Raw genomic sequence first — 24,657 nt, 5'->3', positions numbered from 1 at the left:
GATTGTATGTTGGGTTAAAATAAAAAGTGGCAAAAATGCTAAAACTGCACTCAGCCCACCCAGAGTGATGCAGGAAATCCAGAGCGTGAGGCGACGTGATCAGGAAAGAAGCCCGAGTAGAAATGTAAGACAATCTAAATGAGCAGGATGACTCATCCTCCTCTCGTTTACTGATCAAAGCCTCAGCTCCTGACGTAGGCATGCAGCCTCATCTTTACGCTTTTATAGACACAAACAGAGAGCAAAGGAAAAAATAACCCAACAAAATGTTATTTATAAACTTGACATTTTCCCTGAAGCATATAGTTGATGCAGAACCCGCTTCAGCAGCTCTGGGAGGAGAGCGACAGGTGGAACGTCCTGAGCTGTTGACCATCAGATGACCTGTATTAGCTGCTTGTGAACCTGTCTTGGTGACAAACAAACAACCACGGGATGCTTTTCAAATGTCTGAAAACAGTGATGAGAGAGACACAGGCTCACTCCCCTGTCATCATCTCACACACGTCCATCCTAAAGACACAAATAGAAATCCACCATATAAACCCAGTTCGTCCGGTGATGTAAATGTTAAATTGAAGTTCAGACTTCAATATGAGCCTGCGTCACTGTGTGTGGTCAACACAAAGGGAATCCTCACAGCGTATTAAAGCCTGTGCGGTTGTGTAATGGTTGTGTGTGGCATTGTTTCCACTCCGCTTTGGGTTCAGTTATCCCCTCGAGAACAAAGCTGATGATAATCACTACTAACAAAATCATTTGGAGCCCTTCAATCTCTACGACTGTGGTGGGAAACGACGTAAGCGGAGTGATACGTCACGATTTCCCAAAAGCTTCAGTCAGGTTCGTATGTAGTTAGTGGCTTACGGTCAACATCCTTTTCAAGCAGCGGAAAAACCACGGAGTAAGTATTAGTTTCTGTTGACAGGAGCATCTTATCCCAGACAACATGCAATGTGGGAACAGAGTCACAAACAACTTCTGCGTTAGCATCGGGCAACACGTTCGTAGGATCGACCCCGAGTCAGGAACTACACTAATATATATATTAGATAATATATAGCAGAACCGTCCAGTGACGACCTTTACACTGCGTCTCGTCTTATTTTCATCACAATGTGAATTACAGTGTTAGAACTCCGGTTTATTACAAATGTGTTTTTTTCGATTCATCAATCACAGCCAAGTAGGCTGTAATACGAATTACATAGCTAGCTAGTTTGCTAAATCATAAAAGAAATAGAGACAGAGAAATGACAACAAACATGGAAGAGACGGTTAAGCTGCACAAGTCGCTGCAAGTAAACTCACAGAAATAACTTAAATCTTAAAAAAGGAAAAGTTTGATTTTGGGAAATGTGCTTATTTGGATAACTTAACTTGTAACAAAGACCAGAAACTCTGTTCAAAAAGGAACTAAATCTGCCTCCAAACCTCTAACACATCGCATCTGTGTAACCCGTAGGTCTACAATCTGTACGACTATTAGCGGTAGCTTCATATTTAGTGTGCAGACGTGTAATCCGTGTTCTTATCCAACTCCCAGTGAGAAACGTATTCCCCGAAATGTTTCATATTTCTCCGATTAATCTAATAAAAGTGTTGCTAAAACTCACTGCTGGAGGATTTGTCAAATTGGCAACATGAAAACAATACTTGGCAAAACAAAAAAGGGAAAATGATGGATTATTACCAAATATTCATGAGTTGACCTCCAGATAAGTGGTTTAGATCATCTGGCTGAACTGTGGGCAGCCAACATTGGAGCAGTGTAGTGTGCAAATGGCCAAAACTATGGAAATTAAAAACAACCACATTTGTAATAAACTGATTTTTAACTTCATTGCATGAGGCCGTAAAAGTGAAGACAGTATGAGCTGCTGCAGACTCTGAGGTGACGGGCAGGACAAGGTATTCCCTGCTCAGTATTCCTACCGTGGTTCTCTTCTATTCTCTTTTCCCGCTGACCTCAGACTATGACCATGCTTTAGGGCTGAATTTGTCTCCTTCCCCTCCTTCACTTCCCATCAGATCAGATACAGGGCGTTGGCTGTCTTCCCTCACCTCCTCTCCGGCCTGACACCACCTCCCCCAAACAGCCTCCCACATGCTGCCTGTCAACACTTCCTGTTACCGTCACAGCGGCGCGGCCCTGTCACATCACGGCCGTTCCTTCTAATGAAGGAACGGCAGAGAGAGACAAACAGAGATGCATGCGTGATATGTTTAAGTAACAGTGTTGTGATGTCAGCTCAATACATCAGCCTGCTGACCTTTCAACATGTATGGCAGCGGGAGGGTTATTTATGGGCCAATGCAGAATTCATTGACTTTTCCAGGCTCTGTCAGCTTCTAGTTATAAACAAAGCCTCAGTCTGCACGTCCAGAGGCAGTCTGCCACCTGCAGTCCCTCCGTCACTACAAACAAATGTCTGACACTGCGGAAATCTGATTTAGATCAAACGTTGTGGTCACAGTATGTAATAGCAATCATAACTTACAGTTAATGCTGCAGTCGTGCAGTGCATCTGGTTGCTAGTAGCCTACATATCTCTCACACACACACACAGTTGCTAATGGTTTCCTTTGATACAAATTACCCTGCATCATAAAATGTCAGGAATTAAGAAACATTAGTGTTGGTTTAACCTTGACTACTATGCATTTTGAGGTTTCTCAGCATTTTCCTTAACGCAGTAGAAGCAAAGAAAATACAATCTTGACCAAAATTGGATTTCTAAGATGTTCACATGCAACGTGTTGGAGACTGATCTCGACAGTCCCACATCAGTCACCGTTAGTACTTTACAGACTAGAAATCCTTTTAGCTTTGGAGCAAATATTGCCTGAGAAATCAAGAAATTGTGCGTAAAAGCCGAGTGCTGAGATGAGCGTAGCTGAAAGAAAAATGCAGGATTTTGTCAGTTCAGTCTCTGGACAATTCATCTGCGTAGCTCTTCTTGAAGATGATGGATGCCTGCTGAGTCAATGCCACAGCCCCATCTCTGCCCTGCTCAGTACATTAAAGCAGAAAATATTGCTGAGTTTGACACGCTGCCCACTATATAGGTCCATGGAAGGCAGATTTATTAGGAAGGGAATACTCTCAGACAAGGTGAATCAATTTCGCAGATATATATTAGAATTGGAAGGCAGAGAGAATCAATGATGAATTGAGAAAAGCAGCATTTCTTAAAAATATATCTTGAGGAATAAGGAGCCAACACATCATATATATGGCAGGTAACTAGGCTGAGGCAATGCATCTTAATCACAATTCAGAGCCCGGTGTATTTCAGCTGCATAAACAGGACAAAGGCGGAGAGATAAAGGGACGTGAGGCAGGTTTGGTTCAGCATGAGCCAAGTGGGATGAAATGTGAGTTTTCGTCCTCCTTTCTCTTTGGTATGACACAAAGGTCGTCGCGGGCTGTGAAGTGGACAGGCCTGTCAGCGGAGACAGGAGCTGAGGGGGCAGCACAGGGAGTCGGCACGAGAGGAATCCCAATCAGTTTAAAGGCATTTACGATGGAGCCAAAGAGTTCAAAACATCTTATAAAAGGCTGTAAAAGACAACAATGTCTCCTCAGGCCTGCTAAAAAAGTGTCTTAAACCTGCATTATCTCTAATATCCAGCAGGGGGCGACTCCTATTCACAAAAAGAAGTCAGATTGTATAGAAGTCTATGAGAAAATGACCCGACTTCTCACTTTATTTACTACCTCAGTAACATTTTCCTGATGAGTTTATGTTCTCATCACTAGTTTCAAGTCTTCTTCAACACACGATCGATTGCACAGCTCCACCCTCTCGTCACCTCTGGCTCCAAAAAAGGCCAAAACACCAAATTTGAGGCTCCAGAACCGAAGTCCACAAAACCAATGTGTGACATCATGGCGACTACGTCTCATACAGTCCATGGGAGGGAGGGGTAATAAGAGTTTGGGAGGTTCTGCCTCCAGCTCACCACCTCATTGACTTTGTAACCATTTTTGTGAAATAAAATAAAAAGGTTCCAAACTGGCATAATTATGTACTGTAGATCAAAACACAAGGATGGAAAGGAAATACATTCCTTACTTACATTCCTCAAGGGAAGCAGAGTAATGGAGTCTCTGGAAATATTATGTACCAAAGAGTAGCACAACACATTAAGTCATTGTCTGCAAGTCTACAAACCACTTCAGAGACTCTAGTGAAGAAGAAGGAGAAAATTACTTTTAGCTTGTGGTCGGAAAAGAAACATGCTTCCACTTCCCAAGCCAGGCTTGCATGTAGACGTCATTTTAAAAAGACCAAAACAGAAGAAAATAACTTCTGATTACTGGGAGTGATTAAATCTTAAAAGGTAGCACCGCCTGCTGATAGAAATCCTCCACCTTTTATTCCTTCAGTCTGTAACTGCCTACAAATCTATGTCACATCTTTATTATCTGTCAAAAGCTTCACAGTCAGTGCATCCAAATAATCAGTCATCATCGCTGATGTACGATAGAGAATAAAATAATAAATGTTCTGTGGAAAGAAAGACATAAAGGGGTGTAACGATGACGCAGGCTGTAAGGGAAGAAAAATACTTTCTGTTGCTATTGTGCTCACATTTCAGAAACTTCACAAAAGTTAAACTTCAAGTTGTGAAGGTCTGTCGGGTGTCAGCCGGGGGAAGAAACATTTCAAATATTTAATTTGAGGCTAAATCTCTTTTTGAACATTAAGGAGACACAGACAGACAGACAGACAGACGCAGAGAGACAGACAGAGAGATAGACACAGAGACAGACAGCCACAGAGACAGACAGACAGACAGACAGACAGACAGACAGACAGACAGACAGACAGACAGACGCAGAGAGACAGACAGAGAGATAGACACAGAGACAGACAGCCACAGACAGACAGACAGACAGACAGACAGACAGACAGACAGAGAGAGAGAGAGAGAGAGAGAGAGAGAGACAGACAGACAGACAGACATACAGACAGAGGGACAGAGAGAGGCTTGCTGGTCTCATGCTGAATTTTGAAGTCATAAATGGATGTTTCAGAAGCGGGTGGCACTTTAGAGGTCCTGAGAGGACAATAAATCATTTGGTCACACGTAATGTAACTTCGTCTGGGCCTCTCCGGATCAAAGAGCTCTCTCGGCATCTCTGTACTCGAGTATCAAGTGTAAGAAGAGGGAGAAAAACCCATCTGTGTGAGAAGGTATATCTGTATTGCATAATCCAATTGCAAAGCCACTGAGATATCTGAACAGGCTCTACGACAGTTCAGCTTTACTTAAATTCCATCATCCTGGTGTAATGAAAAGTACAACAAGCAGATAAACTCTTACAAAACGAAATACAGCAGCAAGAATGTAGGGAAGTGATATTGCACTGTGTCAATGAGAGGATTTCTTGACCATCTTTTAAACCCAAAATGTGATCTTTGCATAATGATTCTAATGCATTTCAGTACACAGAAAATACTGCTTATTATTTCACAATTTTGAAAACTAATTTCATTCTTGCCAATTATTTTTAATCATTCATATTTGGCCGTGTGGTTAATAACCCTTTTCTGTGGTGTGAAAAACTCGTAACATTTTTGCTCGACCTGCACTTAAGTGGAAATTGCATTATTAGCTCTATAATGTTACCGCCTACTGTATGAAGTGGCTTGTTTCCATCCAAACCCCATGCTGACCAGCATTGCTGTGGTTGTCAAAAGGGGAAACTGAGCACTCATACGAGCAGGAATGACACTGGTGCTTTGCTGGTTTATTATTGAGTGCAGCTCAGCAGATTCCTGCTTCCCTGCCGTTACAAATTATTATTGTGGTGGAACCTGCAGCTGATGTTCACTCTGTGGAAGTGAAGGTAGAGACTGCCCTCTGGTGGTTATATTCTATAATGCAACATGTCTGAAGTACAACAGCTGAGTAAAGAGACATTAAAAGATCATTCATGGTTATTATCATGTATGGTGGAGTATGAAAAATAAGGATGTATTAGGTTTGTAGTTTTTTTATTTTAATATGTAGGCAAGAACATGTAGCAGGTTAAATTATAATAGTATTACTGTTATTATTATTATTACTATGTTTGAATAAATAAATGATCATTATTGTTTTAATTTATTATTTTAATGAATGTTATTGTTATTATTATATATATTATAATATATACTATATTATTATTATTATTATTATTATTTGTTCTTGTTTTGTAAAACATTTGAAAACAGAAAAATATGGATGCAATATAACAATAGGATTTTTGTTTTGAATCAATGTAAATTAAATTAATTTAAGGGAAAACTATAAAACAGTTTTACCTTGAACACAGGCAGACCAATGAAAGATGATGTATTTATTTATGAGCAATTATTTAATGTAAAACAATAATGCATATAGTGTCAATATCCCCAATGGATTTGGTTCATAGTATCATCATATAGGATCCTGTTTTAGGTGTAAAGTCTTATTCTACACACAAGTAGTTATAGAAAGCTACAACATTTCCTGCTTAACTGTTTTACAATAAAACCAGATAACAAAGTACAAATACTTTTAGAAAGGTGGTGGTAGGCTACCTCAAATCTATGTGAATAAATATTTGTTTATATTATCCTTCATTGGCTTCATCTTGTCTAACTTCTTGGGCTATTTGCAGATGATGGAGGTCTTGGTTGGATCTCCTCCTTCACCTGCACGCCCGCAGCTCGTGCTGATGCCTTGTCCATCTCCAAAGCCACGAGCATGGTCTGCTTTAAAACGGCTTGGTATTTCTCATTCATCCGCTTCACTGCAGGTTTGTAGTTGTTGCACTGCACTTCCAGCTTTCTCATCTCCTCGATGAGGCTGTTTTTCTCCTGCACAACACGCTTATGTTGCAGGCGTTGGAAGTCTCTGTCTTTCTGAACCCTCACCAGTGTCTGAGCTCCGGCAGCGGCTGCCCGCCTGTACTCCTCCCCCTCCCGCCGTGCGTTTTCCAGCTCGCTGTCCAGACGCTGGTTGTCGGTGTACACGTCCGGTACCACACCAACCAGCCCTGTATCCACCAGGCCTTTCTGCACCATCTCGGTCCACTCAGTCTGAAAACAGTCAAGTGTTTCCGTCATGCCCATGTGCAAGAGAAAGTTACGTAAAAAGTAATCCACGGCGCCGGGTCGGTGTGTGGGGGACGTCGGGGCAGCGGCGGCAGCGCTGGCCTCTGCCCGGTGTTGGATCGCTTTCACCGTCGTCTCCAAATCCTCCTCCCCTTCTGCCAAACTCCAGTCATCTCCCAGAGATACCTCTTCATACTGGAAGTCATCATCACTTCCAGCCACAGCACTCTCGTCCTTTTCTTTAGTTGAGTCAGTTGCGCTCATTGTTTCGTTTCAGAAAGTTTGATGTTGCCATGGTGCCCATTCCAACATTCAACGCGAGATTTCACAAGATCACGTTTTCCCCAGCCGTCACCAAACAATCATGGCGGACTACCAAGATGCGCCCTTGGCTAGTCGGACAAAAGTACTGGACCCAAATGAGTATTTCAACGTGTCGCTGGACAAGCGACGTGCCGAAGAAAGCAGAGCAGCTCTACGAGCGAACCTGAAGCGGCAGTATCAGACGCAACTCAATAACCCGCACAGAAAAGAGCTTATTGTGAGTGGCTAGCTGCTAGCTAGCAATGTCACCCTTGAAAATGGCTAGGGCTACATGCTAACGGTAGCATGAACCCATTTTTGCTATACATTTATACTATTTGGTTTGACTAAATATGTATGTGCATGTTGTGTTAACGCGGGACTGGATGGAATTAATATTATTTTGACAAAGTTGAAGCTGAACTACAGAAGTGTGTTGTCAATGTTGATTTTCTTTCAGTAGCATTAGTGTTTATATCCTTTAAATTTAGTCAAGAACTACATTGTTGCCATGAGCTCCAGATAGAGTAAATGACATTTAAGCAAAGTTTACATTAATTGAGATAAATTGCTACATACCTATGTCTTTAACCCTGCAACAACTAAACTGAGCCTCGTCCAGTCTGCTAATCACCAGCTGCTTCAATCAAACTGCAATTAAACCTAAAGCTGAAACGATCAGTCGATAGACAGAGAAATAATTGGCAACTAATTTAATAATCAATAAGTCACTTTTCAAGCAGAAATAGTGGACTAATTCCAACAGGATTTTCTGTTTCATTCTGTATCATTTTATACAAAATATTTTTGGTCGTACAAAGCAAGACCTTTGCAGAAGTCACGTTTGACTTTTGACGTTTGATAGTTTTTTTCTTTCATAAAGTTTTCCATCTGTGTTTTCCTAATGAAAATAAAAGACTCCAGGATAGACCGTGTTGTATGTTGAACATAGTGTAAAGAGAGATCCCAACAGTTTTATATCATCATAACATACTACTACTTAAAAAACACATCTTTGTTGTAGTAAAACGTAGTATGTAATTGTTTTGCTTCATACTTCTGTCTTTACAGGAGGACCCTGCCCTGACACGCTGGGTGTATGCACGTGCCAACCCCTACCCACACTTCAAGGCCACATTCAAGACATCTCTGATTGGTGCGATGTTTGGAATTGTGCCTCTCTTCGCCCTTTTCTATATCTTCAAGACAGACCGGGTATGAGACAAGATGCACTGACCTCTGCTCGATGATCACCTGTGGCTCCTTAAGTAGCAGCTTTAATAACTACACCATCTTTTCTGTATAACTAAAGTCCATATGCTACAGATTCAGTGGCACATTTTAATGTCTGAACACAGAACAAAAAACATATGAAGCATAGCCCCACTGACCCTCTTAAATCTATGAAAAGTGCAAGACTAACAGACTTGAACCAAAAAAGATGATCAAAAACAGAAATAAGCAAAGAACTTATGCCTAAATGTTGTTGCAGGTTAAAGTCTTTTCTCTGAGTGCCTTTGTGCTGCAGGTGTCTGAGCTTTATTTCTAATCCCTACTGCTTCCTTTCATGGCATCTGTTTGCTGTGATTTGAACAATACTCGGTGCCAAACTGGGGCTCAAAACAACAGTGATTTTACTTGATAAAATACAGTGAACAGCACAGTATTGGCATGAGAACACATGAGGTCATTTTGACCATGTTGCAGCACTAATATGAATGTTCTAGCCAATCTGACACACTGATGCATTTATACTTTTGCCTAAAATATTCCTACAATTTGGTACTTGGTCATGAATGGCATCATAGATCTGAAAAGCTGTTTAGTTGAGGATTGTGGCTCATTATTCTCTTGGAGTTGTGCAGTTGAGTCACATTAGAAATGCTTCACTTAAAATGCTGCCTGCTTTCATTGTCATGGCGATGCACCCTCTAAATCCTGGGCCAATAGAAATGTTATTTGTCAGACTGCAGGACTAAAAACGCGCTTGACAATCACAAAATGCTCATTGGAGAAACATGCGGTTGACAAAGTGTCCGGAAGGTGAAGAGGGTGAGGGTCATTAACCCATCATCTGTTTGTGTGTTTTTACAGAATAGGAAGGAGGAGCAGATTAAGGCCGGAACCGTCGTGCGCAAGTTCTGTTTGTCATCCTAAACTGCGGTGTATAAAGACCTCCTTTATGTTCTAGTGATGCCGCTGCATGTAATTATTATTATTAACCGAATAAAATTATATTGTCAAAAACAGTCATGTGTTTTCAATTGGTGAGACAACAACAATAGACACGGAGCAGCATATTAACAGGAGACACAACAAGAGGGAATTTATATTTGAGTTTGGGAAAGTGTTTCAGAAAACAAGATCACCAGCCACACATTAAAACCTGTACAGGAGATAAACACATGTGAGCTGCAATACTGTGTTTAGTATGATTTAGGAAAAATGTCTTGAAATCTCGTACGGACTTTGGGTAAATATCTCGCAGCACAACTTTTTTAGATCACATGAAATATCACTTTTATCAATAGTCAAACTCTTTTAAAAGATGAGGGAGAAACTGTAAAAGTAAAGCAGCAGATGCACATGTTCAGCAGGACTGTTGCATGTACAGAAACTTTATATAGTCCAGCTTTGGTTTTTATATTAAACATATGACATGACAAATAGAAAATCTTTGTTTTAATCTTTATTGTGCAACTCAAATCTTACCTGCATAAAATAAATGATTTTAATGTCAGACATTTAAACAACACAAAGAAAGCCAAGCTTAACGACTGTACATTAGTTGTATTAATAAAATCAAATTACATTTGTTGTCTTTGCATAATACCTATATTTGGTTATAATTTCTTCTGAGTGAATTAGTTCTACTCCTGCTCACTGGACCTCCAGTTGGGATTAAAGTGGCTGCGAAGAGATTCCCAGCACTGGTAGTAGCTCTTGTCCAGTCTGTGGCATGTTTGCAGTCCCCACTTGGTCACTGCCATGCTGAAGGATGACTCAAACATGAAAGCCTGATGAAAGAAGACACAGACGGATATAATCACTGGTATCATTGACTTTTAAATGTTGCTTGTCTCGTTGACCTTTAAACTTTATGTTTGTTTTACCATGGTCCCCTCAGCCACCCTCTCAGGTCTGAGCTCAGCGGTGCTGCTCTTCTCGAAGCATTCAGCGTCCGGGCCATGCGGGGTCATCATGCTGTGCAGGCTGGCCCCTCCTGGCTGGAAGCCCTCCTCTTTGGCTTCATAGTGGCCTTTGATCAGACCCATGAATTCACTCATGCAGTTACCTAAAGTGACAGGCAGGAGGAGCTGTAACAACATGACCAGGTGCAGTTTGCTGTATAAAAAGGCACTGATTTCCACTAGATGGCCTTAAGGATCTGTGGTGAGAACAGACAAAAGGTGGTGTAGCAGACACACTCGTGCAGAAGGTGGATTGTTATCACATGCTGTCTTGACACTGGTTGGGTAAATGGAACATGTTAGCTTCTGGTTGACTTGTTTCATTTCATGATAGACTAAAATGAGCTTCACTAGACACAATATGACATTTCCATTTAAATTAGGATTCAATTTCAGCCACGTCTCAACAGCGTAAGCCTGTTCCACACGTGCACTGCAACCCTGAAATTGTCTACATATGACTCGGAGGAGCTGCATGTGAGAACGCAAATTTCAGAATCATTTGCACCGGACATCTTACTGCCCGCTGCGTAGCACAAAGTCTACTAGTATGAGAAAACAGCTGTACTTCTCAAAATTCATTGTTTCTGCTCTTTTAAATCTTCTCTCCTGTAAAATGCTAAACCACTTTGGATTTGAGGCGCGTGTGTTATTGTGGTCTTACGGTGATAGTACGGTGGACGGAAGGTGTGGTCAGCCACACCCCACCGAGGGGGGAAGATCACAAAGTCAGCAATGGCCACACCTGGTCGCGTGGATTTGGCGGTCAGCACGGTAAAGATAGATGGATCCTACAGGAAGATGTGACTTGTGAGGGCGTGCTCGAGAATAAAGAGTTCAATTGACTTTCAGGTGAGAAAGGAATGTGTTGCATGTATATTAGGAGTTTAGTATACTGGAGTGTGTCTCTAGCATGACTCTTACCGCATGGTCGAAACCCACAACGTTGATAACCATGAAGTTCTTCAGGTTGTATTTGTAAGGCTGTGTAGTTCCCGTGCCAAGCGACCACATTGAATGGAGAGAAATCCTGCGTGCAGAGCACAGAGCCAAATAAATAAGACAGTCTGCCCAAGCAACAAACACAAAAGACTTTAAATTGAGCTTTTCACAAGGAAAAAGGAATAATGAATAATGTCTTTGTAATCTTAAATTCCCAGAGAGTACTTCTTGACATAAAGAGAAAAAAACTGGTTATAATGAAAGGGGTTGATTGTGAAAGAGTGTGTGATTCTTTCATGCGTTCTTCTCTTTTATTCCCCCTGTTCTTTGTGATACGAGGCTCCAGGTATTATGGGGTAATTGGCTTCACAATCAAACTTTCCCAAACTTTGAGCATTTTGACGGTCGTGGCGGCGCAGTTATGGGGGAGGGAGCAGCAGTGCAGAGATGTTTTTTTATCTTGATTGTTAAAACCACAGCAATTTCATATAGTTTCTCTGTTCTGATAATGCCACTGCGAAAAAGACATTGAACAGCAGCTCTAAAATCAATATAGTTCATTACAACTCAAGCTGCCTCCCGAGTGACCTGCATGCTCCTTACACACATGATCAGCTCGTACGCACAGACAACACATGCCGACACAAACGTGCATATGTAAATTCAAGCATATTATATGATTAATAAATACCAAGGCAGAATCTTAACCACACAGTTTACAGTAGTTGCCATACAAAAAGGCCTAATGTCTGGGAAATTCATCAGCAGTAACTCCACTATATTCGATTAAAATGGAAGGGAAAAGATGGAGGAGAGCAAGCCCCTGCACACATACATGCACACAAAACACAAACATATTGGCCCAGTCAAGCAAATAATAAGTTAATTTCAGCAATTTCAGCACTCTGCGGGGAACAAAACAGCAGGACCAGACGGGAGCAGCAGCATTTTCCCCGAGATGAGGCCAGCGTCCCCCACCTTATTTTCCTGCCCCTGCAGCCTCACCCTCCTGGCTTGGGGACACCAGGAGAAGAGTTTCAGGTGAAGCCAGCCGCCTCCACCTCTGACACCCAGCACATAACAGGGGGCGGATACTCACGTCCAGGCAGCGAGACAGATGGAAAATTGTTTGTTTTGCTACAAAAAACCGTATCTCGCCCTTGTGTAATTCATACAATGAATAATAACAGTGTGGTTTGACATGGTTTCCACGGTTACAATCCTGACAAACCTCTCAACCCACCTCCTCCCTGTCTCTGTAAAAAACCTCCTGTCAGACATTATGTGTCGATCCAATTATGCGCCCAACAGGACGTTTGGGGAGGGGCACGATCATTCCCTGAGTGAAATATGGTGAAATTAATGCTTAGCTTGGGAAAGGTTTTTCTGACAAAGCAACGCTTCACAGGTACACTGTCTGTAGCTCCAGTATGCCTTAACTAATTATGAGTGATTAAGGCTCATAAGGGAGTCGAGGCGGAAACCTGCTGAACGGATAACAGCTAACACTTGGATATTAAACCATCAGGGATGGCAATTCAATCGGCAGGAGCCGCTAATGGATCACATGCTTCACTTGGACGGCTTCCTGTTAGTCATTGTAGGTGTTTACTGAAGCAAACACAAACCTAAATAGGGTAATAGGGAAAGTATGCAATATGTGTCTGTGCACATGCAAATGTACTGAAACACAGAAACTGAAATGTCACAAGAAACACACCTGTTGGCACGCAAAGAGCTTTCCTTGGTACTTGTTGATGACGGTGTAACCTGTGGACAATTTGCGATCCTCGTAACAAGCAACTGGACACAGGAAATCACGAGGGTTGGCCAGACCATTGGCTCCTGCAAAACATACATACATGTCACACACAACTTGAAATCTTTATCAACAACACTACACACTATGTGACGCTGTACTTTGGTACAGCAGCTACATGCTAACTTCAGCATGCTACATGCTAACATGCACATGTTTAGCAAGTATAATGTTTAAACCATGTTCACTATTGTAGTTTAGTGACAGCTGAGGAACATGGGAATTTCATACAAACACACACCTATGGGTCCCAGGTCAGGGAGTTCATAGTGGGCTCCATACACCTCCATTATATAGCCTCGGGTTTCTCCAAACACGTCCACACTGAAGCGCATCCCTTGCTGGACAAAAGACATAAGAAGCAGTGGTGAAAGGAAAACTGGTGCTGTTATTAATCACATGTGGGACGTACCGATGCCGGGGGGAGTCAATGTGTAAACTCACATCTTGGTGGTCAGGCTTTCTGGAGCTCCAACCTCTTTCCATTGTTTTCTATTTTTACGGTAATTTTTGGAAAGTAGCAAACTATGTCTTCCTAAATATGGTAAGTGGGGTGTGAGGGGAGACACAGTGGTAGCTTTATGTATGAACACTGGGGAGATGAAAAACATAGATCTTACCTGGATGACACAGATCTCATTCGGCTCGACCATTATCTTCCCAAACTCTGTGGTGATCAAGATCTCACCCTGCTGGGGGACTGCAGAGACAAACAGAGAAAAGAACATTTGAAGGTGACGAAGGGCTGAGGATTGAGCGATCATTGTTCTTCTTGTGATGAATGTGAATACATCAACAGTTCTTTCCCTCACCAATCAGAAAGTCTCCGTCTGAGTTGTTGAAGCACCTGGAACAAGAAAAAAATAAAGAGATGGCTTAGAAAAGAACTTCAAAGTGTAACCAAAGATGTTGTAGCTGTTTGAAATGTGAAAATGATGGGACACATTTGCACACAAATACATTCTCACCTGTCGACCATGGAGGTGTTGCAGGTGTACATGTGGATGCCAATGCCGTTGCGAGATTTGGCATCTCCGGCCCCGCAGACAGTGTGCAGACCCTGCAACGTACAGAAATCCCAATCAGTGAACTGCGGATCTTTAATGAAAGAATTATGGAGAAAAAACAAGTTGAACTCACGGCCACAAAGTCCACTTTCTTCTCCGTAGATTTGGGGATGGTGAACGGCAACCATCGCAGCTGTGAGAGAAACCTCAGAGTCAGAATGTACGTGTTCAGTGTATAAAGGAATTCATCTGTGCAGAGAATAAAGACCCTTAAAACAGGTTCTCATAATCATGTTATTGCACATGAGATATTTCTGTACTTCTGTTTCTTATTAGTTTTCAAACTGGTATGAAGTGGGTGTGGCTTCGTTAGAAAAGGGTCACTTATGTCTGTGCACCAATAAGAGTAACGTTTGGATTTAAATGTGATGCCAGTTGTGCTGTTCTTTGCTTATATTGCTGGAACTATCAATCAAATTTGATCGAACCACACAGAGGAATCAGATCAGTTGAGGTTTTCAGAATTAAAGGAATAGTTTGACATTTTGTGAAAGGGGCTTTATAGTCGAGAACCTGGCTTAGACATGTATGCACATCATTTAGGAGGATAACTCAACTGTTATAGACTAATATGACCGCAATGAACAACTTGGGATGTGTGCCAAATTCACTATACAGGGCGAACAGCCCGAAAATGACCACACCCTTTTTTAAATAGACTAGACTATTAACCAGATTCACAGTTTCCCTGACAAAGTGAGCCTTTATTTACCTGATTCGGGTCGGGCTCCACCTCGTTCCAGTTCTCTGTTAGATCTCCACAGGGCACGGCGGTAAAAGGCTTGTGTTTGACAGACGGCAAGATGCGGTACAGCCAGCTGGAGGAAGGAAAAAGAACAGTTGAGTCATTTCTTATGTATAAGTTCCGTTTGGCTTTATAGTGGCAATTGAGGGTATTAAATGTCAGGAAACAGATGAAAACCTCCTCTTATTGGCCGGCCGCGGGCAGGTGAAGGCTGAGCCGGAGAGCTGCTCAGAATAGAGGCCGTAGGGACAAACCTGAGGATTGTTCTGTGGAGACACAACACATTGACACTCTGTGTTATTTCTTCTTTTGCAGACACATAAAGACTTTAGTTTCGCAACATTTGTGAATAAATAAGACAATGACTGACACAATGTGTGTTTTTGTGAATGTGTGTGTTACCTGTCCCTCGGGTAAAGATCCAGGACAGCGAGGGTCTTCAGAAGACAACTCGTTCCCAAAACCACTCATGTACTGCAAGAGATATTCAAGTTAAAAGTGAAAACAAAAAAACTCACACGTAAACACCATGCGGCTTCATTGTAATGCAGGATAAATGTGTTCATGCTGGTTATAATTAAATGTGAAGGCTTGTCATTAAGACTTGTCTTTTTGTTAATTGTTGTCATATTGATTCACATTAGATCTATGATAAAACAAACTGCAGTTATGCCAGGTTTCCCCCTCGCAGTCATCCATTATTTTTGTTATTGCGTTACAGAGACAGACTAATTATACTGGCATCCTCCACAGTACTTTGCGATCAATACTCCAATTATGATAAGATTATAACTCTCCTATCCATCTGCAGACATCTCTTCCCCTCTACACAGAACAACCTGACAGAATGTAAAGAATTCTTGCTGAGTCATTGTTGGTCTGCAAAAAGCCCTCACAGCAGGCATGAATGGGTTCCATATGTGCGCGTTCATGTGCCATGGCTGCATGCTTTGAGATTGCTTCTTATAAAATAATGTTATGTAAAGTTGGATTTAACTCTAATAAAAGTAGCAAGACGGGAAAAAAACATAAAGTCCAACACTTTTAAAAAGGTTAAAATCGCATGAACTATAACGAGTCGCTTAGTCACGCGCATTCTTAAGACACTTTTGGTTGAACACGTATGCCAACAAGAGCCATTTACTAAAATACATGAAAGTTAAATGTTCTTTCTTCTATTAAAATGAGGCTTTGCCACTGAAATATTATTGTTATGTGAAGCTCAGGCGTCTCGACCACATCTGGGCAGCTGCTGAATGCAGCACTCTGATTGGTCGGAGGCAGCGCCGCCCTTCAGCCAGTCGCTCTGCTTGTTACAGTTAATGATGACCCGATGCAGTTTAACTTTGTATGTTTCTGATATAGACTAAATAAAATAATGCTGGATAGAGAAAAGCGTCCTTACCTTGAGTCCCGCCATGCTGCTGTCTGCTAAACTGTGTCAGTGGTTAAAAATTATCTTGCAGTCTTACTCTGAAAGCGTTGCCTTGGACCAAAATCCAATCCTCTGCAGGGCGCGTGCATGCCGGTATATGAACTGAGTTGAAAAGGGGGCTGGGTTTATGCTCTGTCTCAATATGGCTTTAATTAGGCCTGAACAGGCCCCGTGACGCCGCAGCAGGCTCTCGTGCAAAGTGGAAAAGACGGGGTCGGATGGTCAAAATCTGCGCAAACAACGACCAGTGTCACTGGAAAGACAAACAAGAAGCAAGAAGCTTTTAAAGCTTTGAGTGCAACATACCTGTGCAACCAGACAGGACCAGTTAATACAGAAACTCTGCGTCTCACGTTATAGTTATAACTGTCATCCCGACATGACCTTTGAGCCTAATATATAAATGTTCTACTACTTTATATATTTCTACTCCACTACTTTTCAGAGGCAAATGTTTTACTTTTTACTTTGCAGATTCAGATTAAAAATACAAAAATATAAATAAACTAATAAATTATGATATAGGCTACTATTATAGATATAAGGAAACCTAACAGGATATAAATTGTTAGAATTAGTGAAGAACACATGAATGCATCACTACAATACTATATATATTATTCTGAAATGGACCATGGAGTACTTTCACTTTTGTACTCAAAGTATATTTTGATGCTTTTGAATGCAGGACTTTTACTTGTAACTAAGTACTTTACACTGTGGTGGTATTCCTACTTTTACTAGGATAACATATATATACTTCTTCCACCACTGCTAATCATTAGCTAGTAATATAAATATTAAAAATCTCTGTAGGGTTACAAATAAAGGTTTAACAGACACAGTATTCGTCTGTCAGACCTTCATGGTCAAATGGTGGTGACCTCACATGACACTGCTTGTGCAAACAGCAGCACATCCTCACGTCCTGCAATACAAACATCCACACAACAAATGTATTCGTATATCTTCAGTCTAGGCTCCCGGTGTTGCTGTAGGCCACCATTATTTATTTTGTTTACATGAGTTTATTCTGAAGACTTTTGCTCATTTCCCACTGGACATATGAAATCCAGATGAGTCACCAACATCTGGCTTTTGTCTTCTTTCTCTGCAGTCACGGTATTTATCGACTCAAGCTCCGATCAGCAGTGATGGAAACATGACACCCGGGGGGGACAAGCTCATTTTCAAGCCTTTTTGGTGTTTAAAAAACATGGCCGTACGCACTAATTTAGGTGGAAAAGGGGTAAAAGTGTTGACACTGCAATGGAGGCGAACATGCCACCAACCTGAGACCATGTCTCCGGATCAAATGCTCCACTGGTTCATCAAGATGCTCTTAATTTCATCATCTTAACACACGCTGAGTTAATGTTTTATTTAAAGTGAGTTATCATTCCTGTACAGCTGCATAAATTATTTAGCCTCTCTTAAAACCAGAATAATAAACAGGTTAACCTTTGCATGCTGCAGCGAGCAATGGTGGATATGATGAACAGCAAAAGGCCTCCAAAAGGCCTATACATTAGTTTACGCTCAATGTATTCGGTTCACTTCTTGAAATGGATGGTCAAACGAGGGGTACCTAATGTCCCCCGTGCAGCATGTATCAAAAAGAATCAATTTCGCCTCTCTCAATCTTGCCTCGCTTCCCCTCTTGTCTATTTCTTTTCTTTTTAGGAGGTGTTGGGGAATGGTAAATGATGGCAATTCTCATAGCGAGGCGCAAATAAACTCGCCGCGGCAGAAGTAACTGTTCTCCGGCGAGGCGTGCAGTCAGGCCCGGGCCCCCCGCTGGCAGCCAGTCAGGGTGCTGTGCCAAAGATGAGAAAGCCCAATGGCAGGAAAATACCACGTCCCAGTCTCCGGAAATTGATCTGCTCCTTGTATGGGGAAAGAAAATGAGCGATTTTAATTTCATCCCCGAGTCTGATGATAGAATTCTAGAGTATTTGGGTTCAATCCGGATGGTGTTGTGTGTTTTAAGAGAGGCAGGAATAGCTGGAGACGGGAGAGAGGAGACTGTTGTTGCCTCCTGACAGTTATATCTATGCATGCGTAAGTGGGCCATAAATGCTTTGTTATTAGGTGCCTGCTGAACTCAATGGCGTGATAGTAAATGGTACACTCACCTGGCACAGTCTATCTCCTTATGCATAAACAAGCAATCTTACACACACACACACACACACACACACACACACACACACACACACACACACACACACACACACACACACACACACACACACACTCACACACACACACACACAAGCCTATTCTGTGATATGATGACATCTTTAGCCTTTAAAATACATGTAAGTTCACAATCTTTCAGACCTACTTACAATGTAAATGCAATTTTTAACCACTTCTTCTACAGTCTGACCTTCTTTAAAGGGTCATTTCACCCAAAACACACAAACACATAGTATCCCACCGGCCCCTTGTGACATGTGGCTACACTCTGCATGGCTATGCAGAGTGTAGTCCCTGATACAGACGACATGTTGTTCGTTTTGCTCTAATCTTCAAACAATATATGGAACAAGTCTCTGCAATGTTTCTCTTTTGTTTAGAATAAATCACGTTTTAATGCTTTGAGCACCACAAATAAAATTCCATTGTATCGGAGGGGTTTTAAAAATCTTGTGAAACTAAATATATCTGCATGGCTATATGCTATTGTGGGTATCTGAGAAAACATGGATTTGCCTTATGATGTAATCTGGATGAATTGATCCTTTAAAGGCCCTGCACACACACACACACACACACACACACACACACACACACACACACACAGACACACACACACACACACACACACACACACACACAGACACAGACACACACACACACACACACACACAACACACACACACACACACACACACACACACACACACACACACACACACACACACACACAGCTGTTGACAGTGTTTCTGGATAATTAGAGTTGTATAAACTCGAGTTATAAAAGGTGTCATTTGTCCAACAAAACTAATAGAAGAGTCCAGAAAGGTCAATCAAGCACATGATTGTTGCAGCATGTGCAGGTCCTTTTCACCAAAGACATTGATGTTATTTAAGCCACAAGATGCTGCAGTTGACACTGATTTTAGAACAGCTAAGGGACATTGTTATGCACGACAATGCAAACCCTGCTTCAATCCCTCCTCATCTTCTCTCGCTGGAGTTTAGATGCCAGTGAGATCGCAGAGATGATTCACATGTATGTCTCTGACATGGAGGTTGGTTGTCTCGATGCCGGTTGATTTACAAATCTGTGGCAACATGGAGCCAAGGAAGTCCCTTAAAGGATTCAGGATTCAGGTTGCAGCTGCACATCGACCCAGACTGTCAACCCTCAGGTGTGTTTGGATTCAGAGCCTGAGATTATAAAGCTTGTGGGATGTTTTGTTGCATCCTTATCTGCAAAGTTCCTTTACATTGCAATGAAAACGTAGTTGCTAATGATGAACTTGGGATCTTTCAGCAGGATTGGATCGTTGATGTTGATGTTAAGTCTCGTACGTAAGCAACATAACTGCACAAACCACACAGGCTGTTTAACGGCTTCGTTTCTTAACTTTCTCTCTCAGTAATGTCAGCGCATCTCATTTCTTTCTCATCTTCCTTCTTTATCCGTCTCTTTAACCACTTATCCACGCTTAGCCCACCAAGTAATCAAATGCAACATTATTGAGGCATATTGCCAAATGAATGGAGCCTGTTCTGATGTCAACACAGTTCCTTGATGGAGTTGAAATGTGTTCAGTGGCTTTGCTGAGCCTTGTAGTCTGGAAATATTCCTGCAGGCAAAGCGGCAGAAAGATTTATTCTTGAATAGAAGCTTTTTACCTCTTCAAGCCCTTTGTAATCACAACCATTTTGATTGGTAATTATGATTCTATATTTGTATCTATAACAGATACAATTACATATATTTATATTACACTGAGTACAATATGCATCATCTATTAGGTTCAGAATGTAATCAGGGATTCTCAAATGATGATCGAACCTTAAAGAAAATATAAAACCAGTTATTTAAAACATGCTTTGCCTGAGCGGTGCATTGTACTGTGTACTTTTGATTAAATTAATCAGGCAGTAGCAAGTAGCAACAACTAATTAGTGTGTGCTTACACACTCTCCTGCTCCTGTTTCTCGACAGTGATGAGATTTTCTTTCGTCTTTTCTTTCTTCTTCTCTGAGCAGCTGTCAGATTAGACACAAAGAAACGCAGAACACCTCTTTATACGGTATAGATGGGTGTTCAATTTACACACAAACATGAAATTGAGTCTTTTGTTAGCCTGCTGATATCACACAGAATTCAACAATGTCAGCAATTAAAAAAACAAAAAGATAGCGATGTGATTTGTTCTAATGTGCGGCTTGTTTGTTATCTGAAAAGCTGCGACAGCGACGTAGAAATTGCTCAATAAAGGCAGGAAAATTTGTTTTAAACTTAACTTTGTGAAGGACACACGTGTTGATGCCGTGTGAGCTGTCACCACATGGCCTCGTCGTGTGTATCACTGCTAGTTAACTGCTGTGTTTGCGTGTCACATCTAACAAGAAATAGCCTGGATTCTTCTATTTCGTAATTACAGGCCTGTTACACACTATTGCAGCTTAATGTTAAATGGCTCCTGACATGAGCCATCCTGCACCACACACACATCTGACAGCTCCATTTAACGCTGATTAGATTTGCAAGGACATGTAGTATACCCTCTCTGTCTCTCCCCGAGTAGGTTGAGTATCTCCTGAATCCTATCTATCGCGGTAATATTATGCAAATGGTTTAATATGAAGATAAAAGACTGTTGCAGCGTGTGGCGCTCTCCTGGTTCACAGCCTCGTGTTTCCAGGACGATAGCTCTAACGAGGAGGGCACTATTTGGGAGTCATTAAATGATGGCCTTCCTGACATGCACCCGCTCACCACCACCGCCACCCGCCCCGCGTTGGCCATTAAAGCGACTCACACCCACACCAAGACACACGCTACAGACGCCTTTTAGCGCCAGCTCCCCATTTCTTACACATCACAGTGTCACAGAATAGAAAATTACACTCTCCTCCCACAGAGAAAATTGCTTTGGAATTGCTTGGTTATAAAGATGTGCTTTAAAAGGAGGGGGGTGCATACAATAAAAAAAAGGACACACACAAACACAATTACTTAAGCACTCTAAGGACAATTCTTAAAAGTTAATCAGAGGATTTACCAATTATTGATGTCAAAAGGATTTAGTTGTGTATCTGTTCTTATGTTTATGTAGCGCATGTGTAGATATTGAGTATTCATTTGTCTCTGAATCATGGCAGACTGTATACTGCACACATGAAAAGCAATCTCCAAATGAGTTATTGCTTTCTACACAGCCACATAGTTATTAAACAAAACAAGATACGAACATACCCACAAACAGAACAAACATAATGTTATGCATCACAACAGAGACACAAGGTGAAGGGTGTATCAGCGTCAAGAGACAAGAGAGGCGTGACGGAGAGGAAAAGGAGAAAATATAAAGTGGAAAATGGTAGAGAAGTCAGAAAGGAGAGAAAAGATGCAAGAGGGAACAGCAAAGATAAGTCGGAGTGGACGACACGTTTTTACCGTTTGTCTGCTTCCAGTGGGAGCTCTCCGTTAGTGGGTTAAAGACGGCAACATCACACCTGCAGCAAAGGAGACGAACACGTTCAGAGCTCAGAACACTGATGTAAAAATAACATGCAGTAACTATATATTTACGATTTGATCATCATAGAAATGTGTCATGTCTCATTTCTCATTTCTGCAAGGCACAAAGACACAAAGACACAAACTCACAAACACACAAAGATACAAACACACAAAGACACACAGACACAAACACACAAACACACAAACACACAAACACACAAACTCACAAACACACAGACACAAAGACACAAACTCACAAACACACAAAGATACAAACACACAAAGACACACAGACACAAAGACACAAAGATACAAACACACAAACACACAAACTCACAAACACACAGACACAAAGACACAAAAATACAAAGACACAAACATACAAACATACAAAGACACAAAGATACAAACACGAAAAGACACACATACACAAAGATACAAAGACACAAAGATACAAACACGCAAAGACACACATACACAAAGACACAAAGATACAAAGACACAAACACACAAACACACAAAGGCACAAACACACAAAGGCACAAACACACAAAGACATAAACAAAAAAACGTAAAATGAACCTCTTGAATCTGACATGATTAACTGGATACATCAGACTTGGATTATTCTGCACGAGTTCTGTGAGAGTTTGTAAACAGATGTTTTGATATAGTTTTGCGGCCCCCGTGTACTTAAACTCATCAAGGCTTTTCTCCATTTTCAGATTCTTCGTTCACCGAGGAGGCACGAGAGAAAAACAAAGTTATCTTCAACAACTCAAGGTAACACCGGGTGAGTAATTGATATGCAAATGACCATTTTGGGAGTGAAGTATTCCTTTAAACTACGGTCACAGCAATAATATGATGTTCACACCATGCAAGCATCTAAAAACCAAGCAATTCCAGCTGTCAGCTCAGAACCTGAGGACGGAGTAGTGAAGAGGCGTGCATGCTCCTATATATATTTGTATTCACCTCTCTAACCTGTTACCCTCTGGAGATGTGCTGGCATGCTGTAGTTAACATGAACTGCCCTGCGAGCAGGTAATGAGGCGTACTGAGCCACACATTTCCAGCTATAGGATATTCTGTCACACTGTCTCTGGAAAGGAGCCAGCAACACATCAGACACCTCATCACAAATAGAATTAGCTCCCTAGACAGAAGCAAAATGACAGTGGCTGGATGTTTGGCAGGAAGCGTAATGGCATTGGGGTGCTGGTGGTGTTTTCCTTGTAGGGGAAGCAAAGGGCAGGAGTGTGTATCAGTCCAGATACTTAGTGCGGTGCCAGTTATATCCCCCCCCTCCCTCTGGAGTGTGTGGACAGATAGTGAGGATGCCTCCTCTAAATCTGCAGTTTAGTGGGGTCGTTTTAAGGGGTGGTGTGAGATGTGAAGAGGAAAACTTGAGGTGAATGGTCTTTTGGACAAGGAATGAGTGTGTTCAACATCAGAGGAGGGTGTGTTTATATCTGTGTGGTTTTCTTGGCCAAGAGTGAGTTGGGTGTTATATCAATCTGCTTGTGTGTGAGCTACGGTGTGTATGTGAACACGCATTCGTGTGTATGTGTGTGTCTGTCCCCATCACCATCATTAGGTCCTAGGCAGTCCCAGTGTTGGGGGTGGTGTAGCTTGGCTGCTCCTCCGGCCTCTCAGGCCAATTTAGGGGGAGAAAAGCACTTCGATCCTGGCCTGCAAGTCTGAGGGTCCCCAGCGGGAGGCAGCGCAGCCCTGCAATCTATATTGGATTTATTCCTTTCCCATCTACAGGCCCCACACACCCCACAGAGAGGAAGTCTCAGCTGCACTCTCTCTGTCCCCCTAAGACAATATGTTATGGTACACACATGAGTACACATAATCGTGTAAACACACACATGCAGACGCACACTCACAGGCACACACTCTGAGTCTATCTTCAAGGCACACTCCCCCACAGCAAGGAAGTTATAACGACACACTTTCTGTCCCTGTGGGAGCTGCACCGGGGTCACAGCACTGAGTCGTGTGAGCGACAGACTCACCCAACTATCGACAAGGGGACTTGAAGCTGACCATTGGTTCTCTCATGGAAAATATTGTTCAGATTCATAAAGGCCAGGGTGTAAAATGCATGTTTTATCACATTAAAGCAAGAATAGAAGAATTTACATAAAACTCAGACAAGGTCAGGGAGAAACACGGTTCTTAATTTAGTCTAATCAACTGTCATTTGCATCGCGCCATTTGCGCAAGGTATTGCCACTAACTGAATAAATGGACTTCTTCAGACTCGAGGGGGGGCACTCCGGCTTTGATAAGCTGGCATCATAACTGATTTGCATATATTACTTTGATTATCTCATTACTAG

General features: G+C 41.8%; 2 protein-coding genes across 2 annotated transcripts; one reads left to right on the top strand and one right to left on the bottom strand.

Moving 5' to 3' along the window:
* Window positions 1-7,409: 7,409 nt before the first annotated feature.
* ndufb4 (NADH:ubiquinone oxidoreductase subunit B4) lies at window positions 7,410-9,643 on the top strand. The gene is made up of 3 exons (XM_029457992.1): window positions 7,410-7,632; window positions 8,466-8,609; window positions 9,489-9,643. The coding sequence occupies exons 1-3, from the start codon at window positions 7,456-7,458 to the stop codon at window positions 9,549-9,551; spliced, it is 384 nt and encodes a 127-aa protein (XP_029313852.1). The 5' UTR covers window positions 7,410-7,455; the 3' UTR covers window positions 9,552-9,643.
* A 433-nt stretch (window positions 9,644-10,076) lies between these two features.
* hgd (homogentisate 1,2-dioxygenase) lies at window positions 10,077-16,697 on the bottom strand. Its single transcript, XM_029457905.1, is given in 15 exon segments — window positions 10,077-10,411; window positions 10,508-10,689; window positions 11,250-11,376; window positions 11,510-11,569; window positions 11,571-11,615; window positions 13,248-13,372; window positions 13,588-13,687; window positions 13,967-14,046; window positions 14,159-14,193; window positions 14,315-14,406; window positions 14,487-14,546; window positions 15,126-15,231; window positions 15,336-15,424; window positions 15,561-15,632; window positions 16,564-16,697. Coding segments are annotated over 15 exon segments (1,335 nt in total). The 5' UTR covers window positions 16,579-16,697; the 3' UTR covers window positions 10,077-10,264.
* Between the last annotated feature and the right edge of the window lie 7,960 nt (window positions 16,698-24,657).

The sequence above is a fragment of the Cottoperca gobio genome, chromosome 20 (assembly GCF_900634415.1).
Source record: "Cottoperca gobio chromosome 20, fCotGob3.1, whole genome shotgun sequence".
In the NCBI taxonomy this organism is placed as follows: Eukaryota; Metazoa; Chordata; class Actinopteri; order Perciformes; family Bovichtidae; genus Cottoperca; species Cottoperca gobio.
The sequence above is the reverse complement of the archived record's forward strand: the minus strand, read 5'-3'. Positions and strand labels throughout refer to the sequence as shown.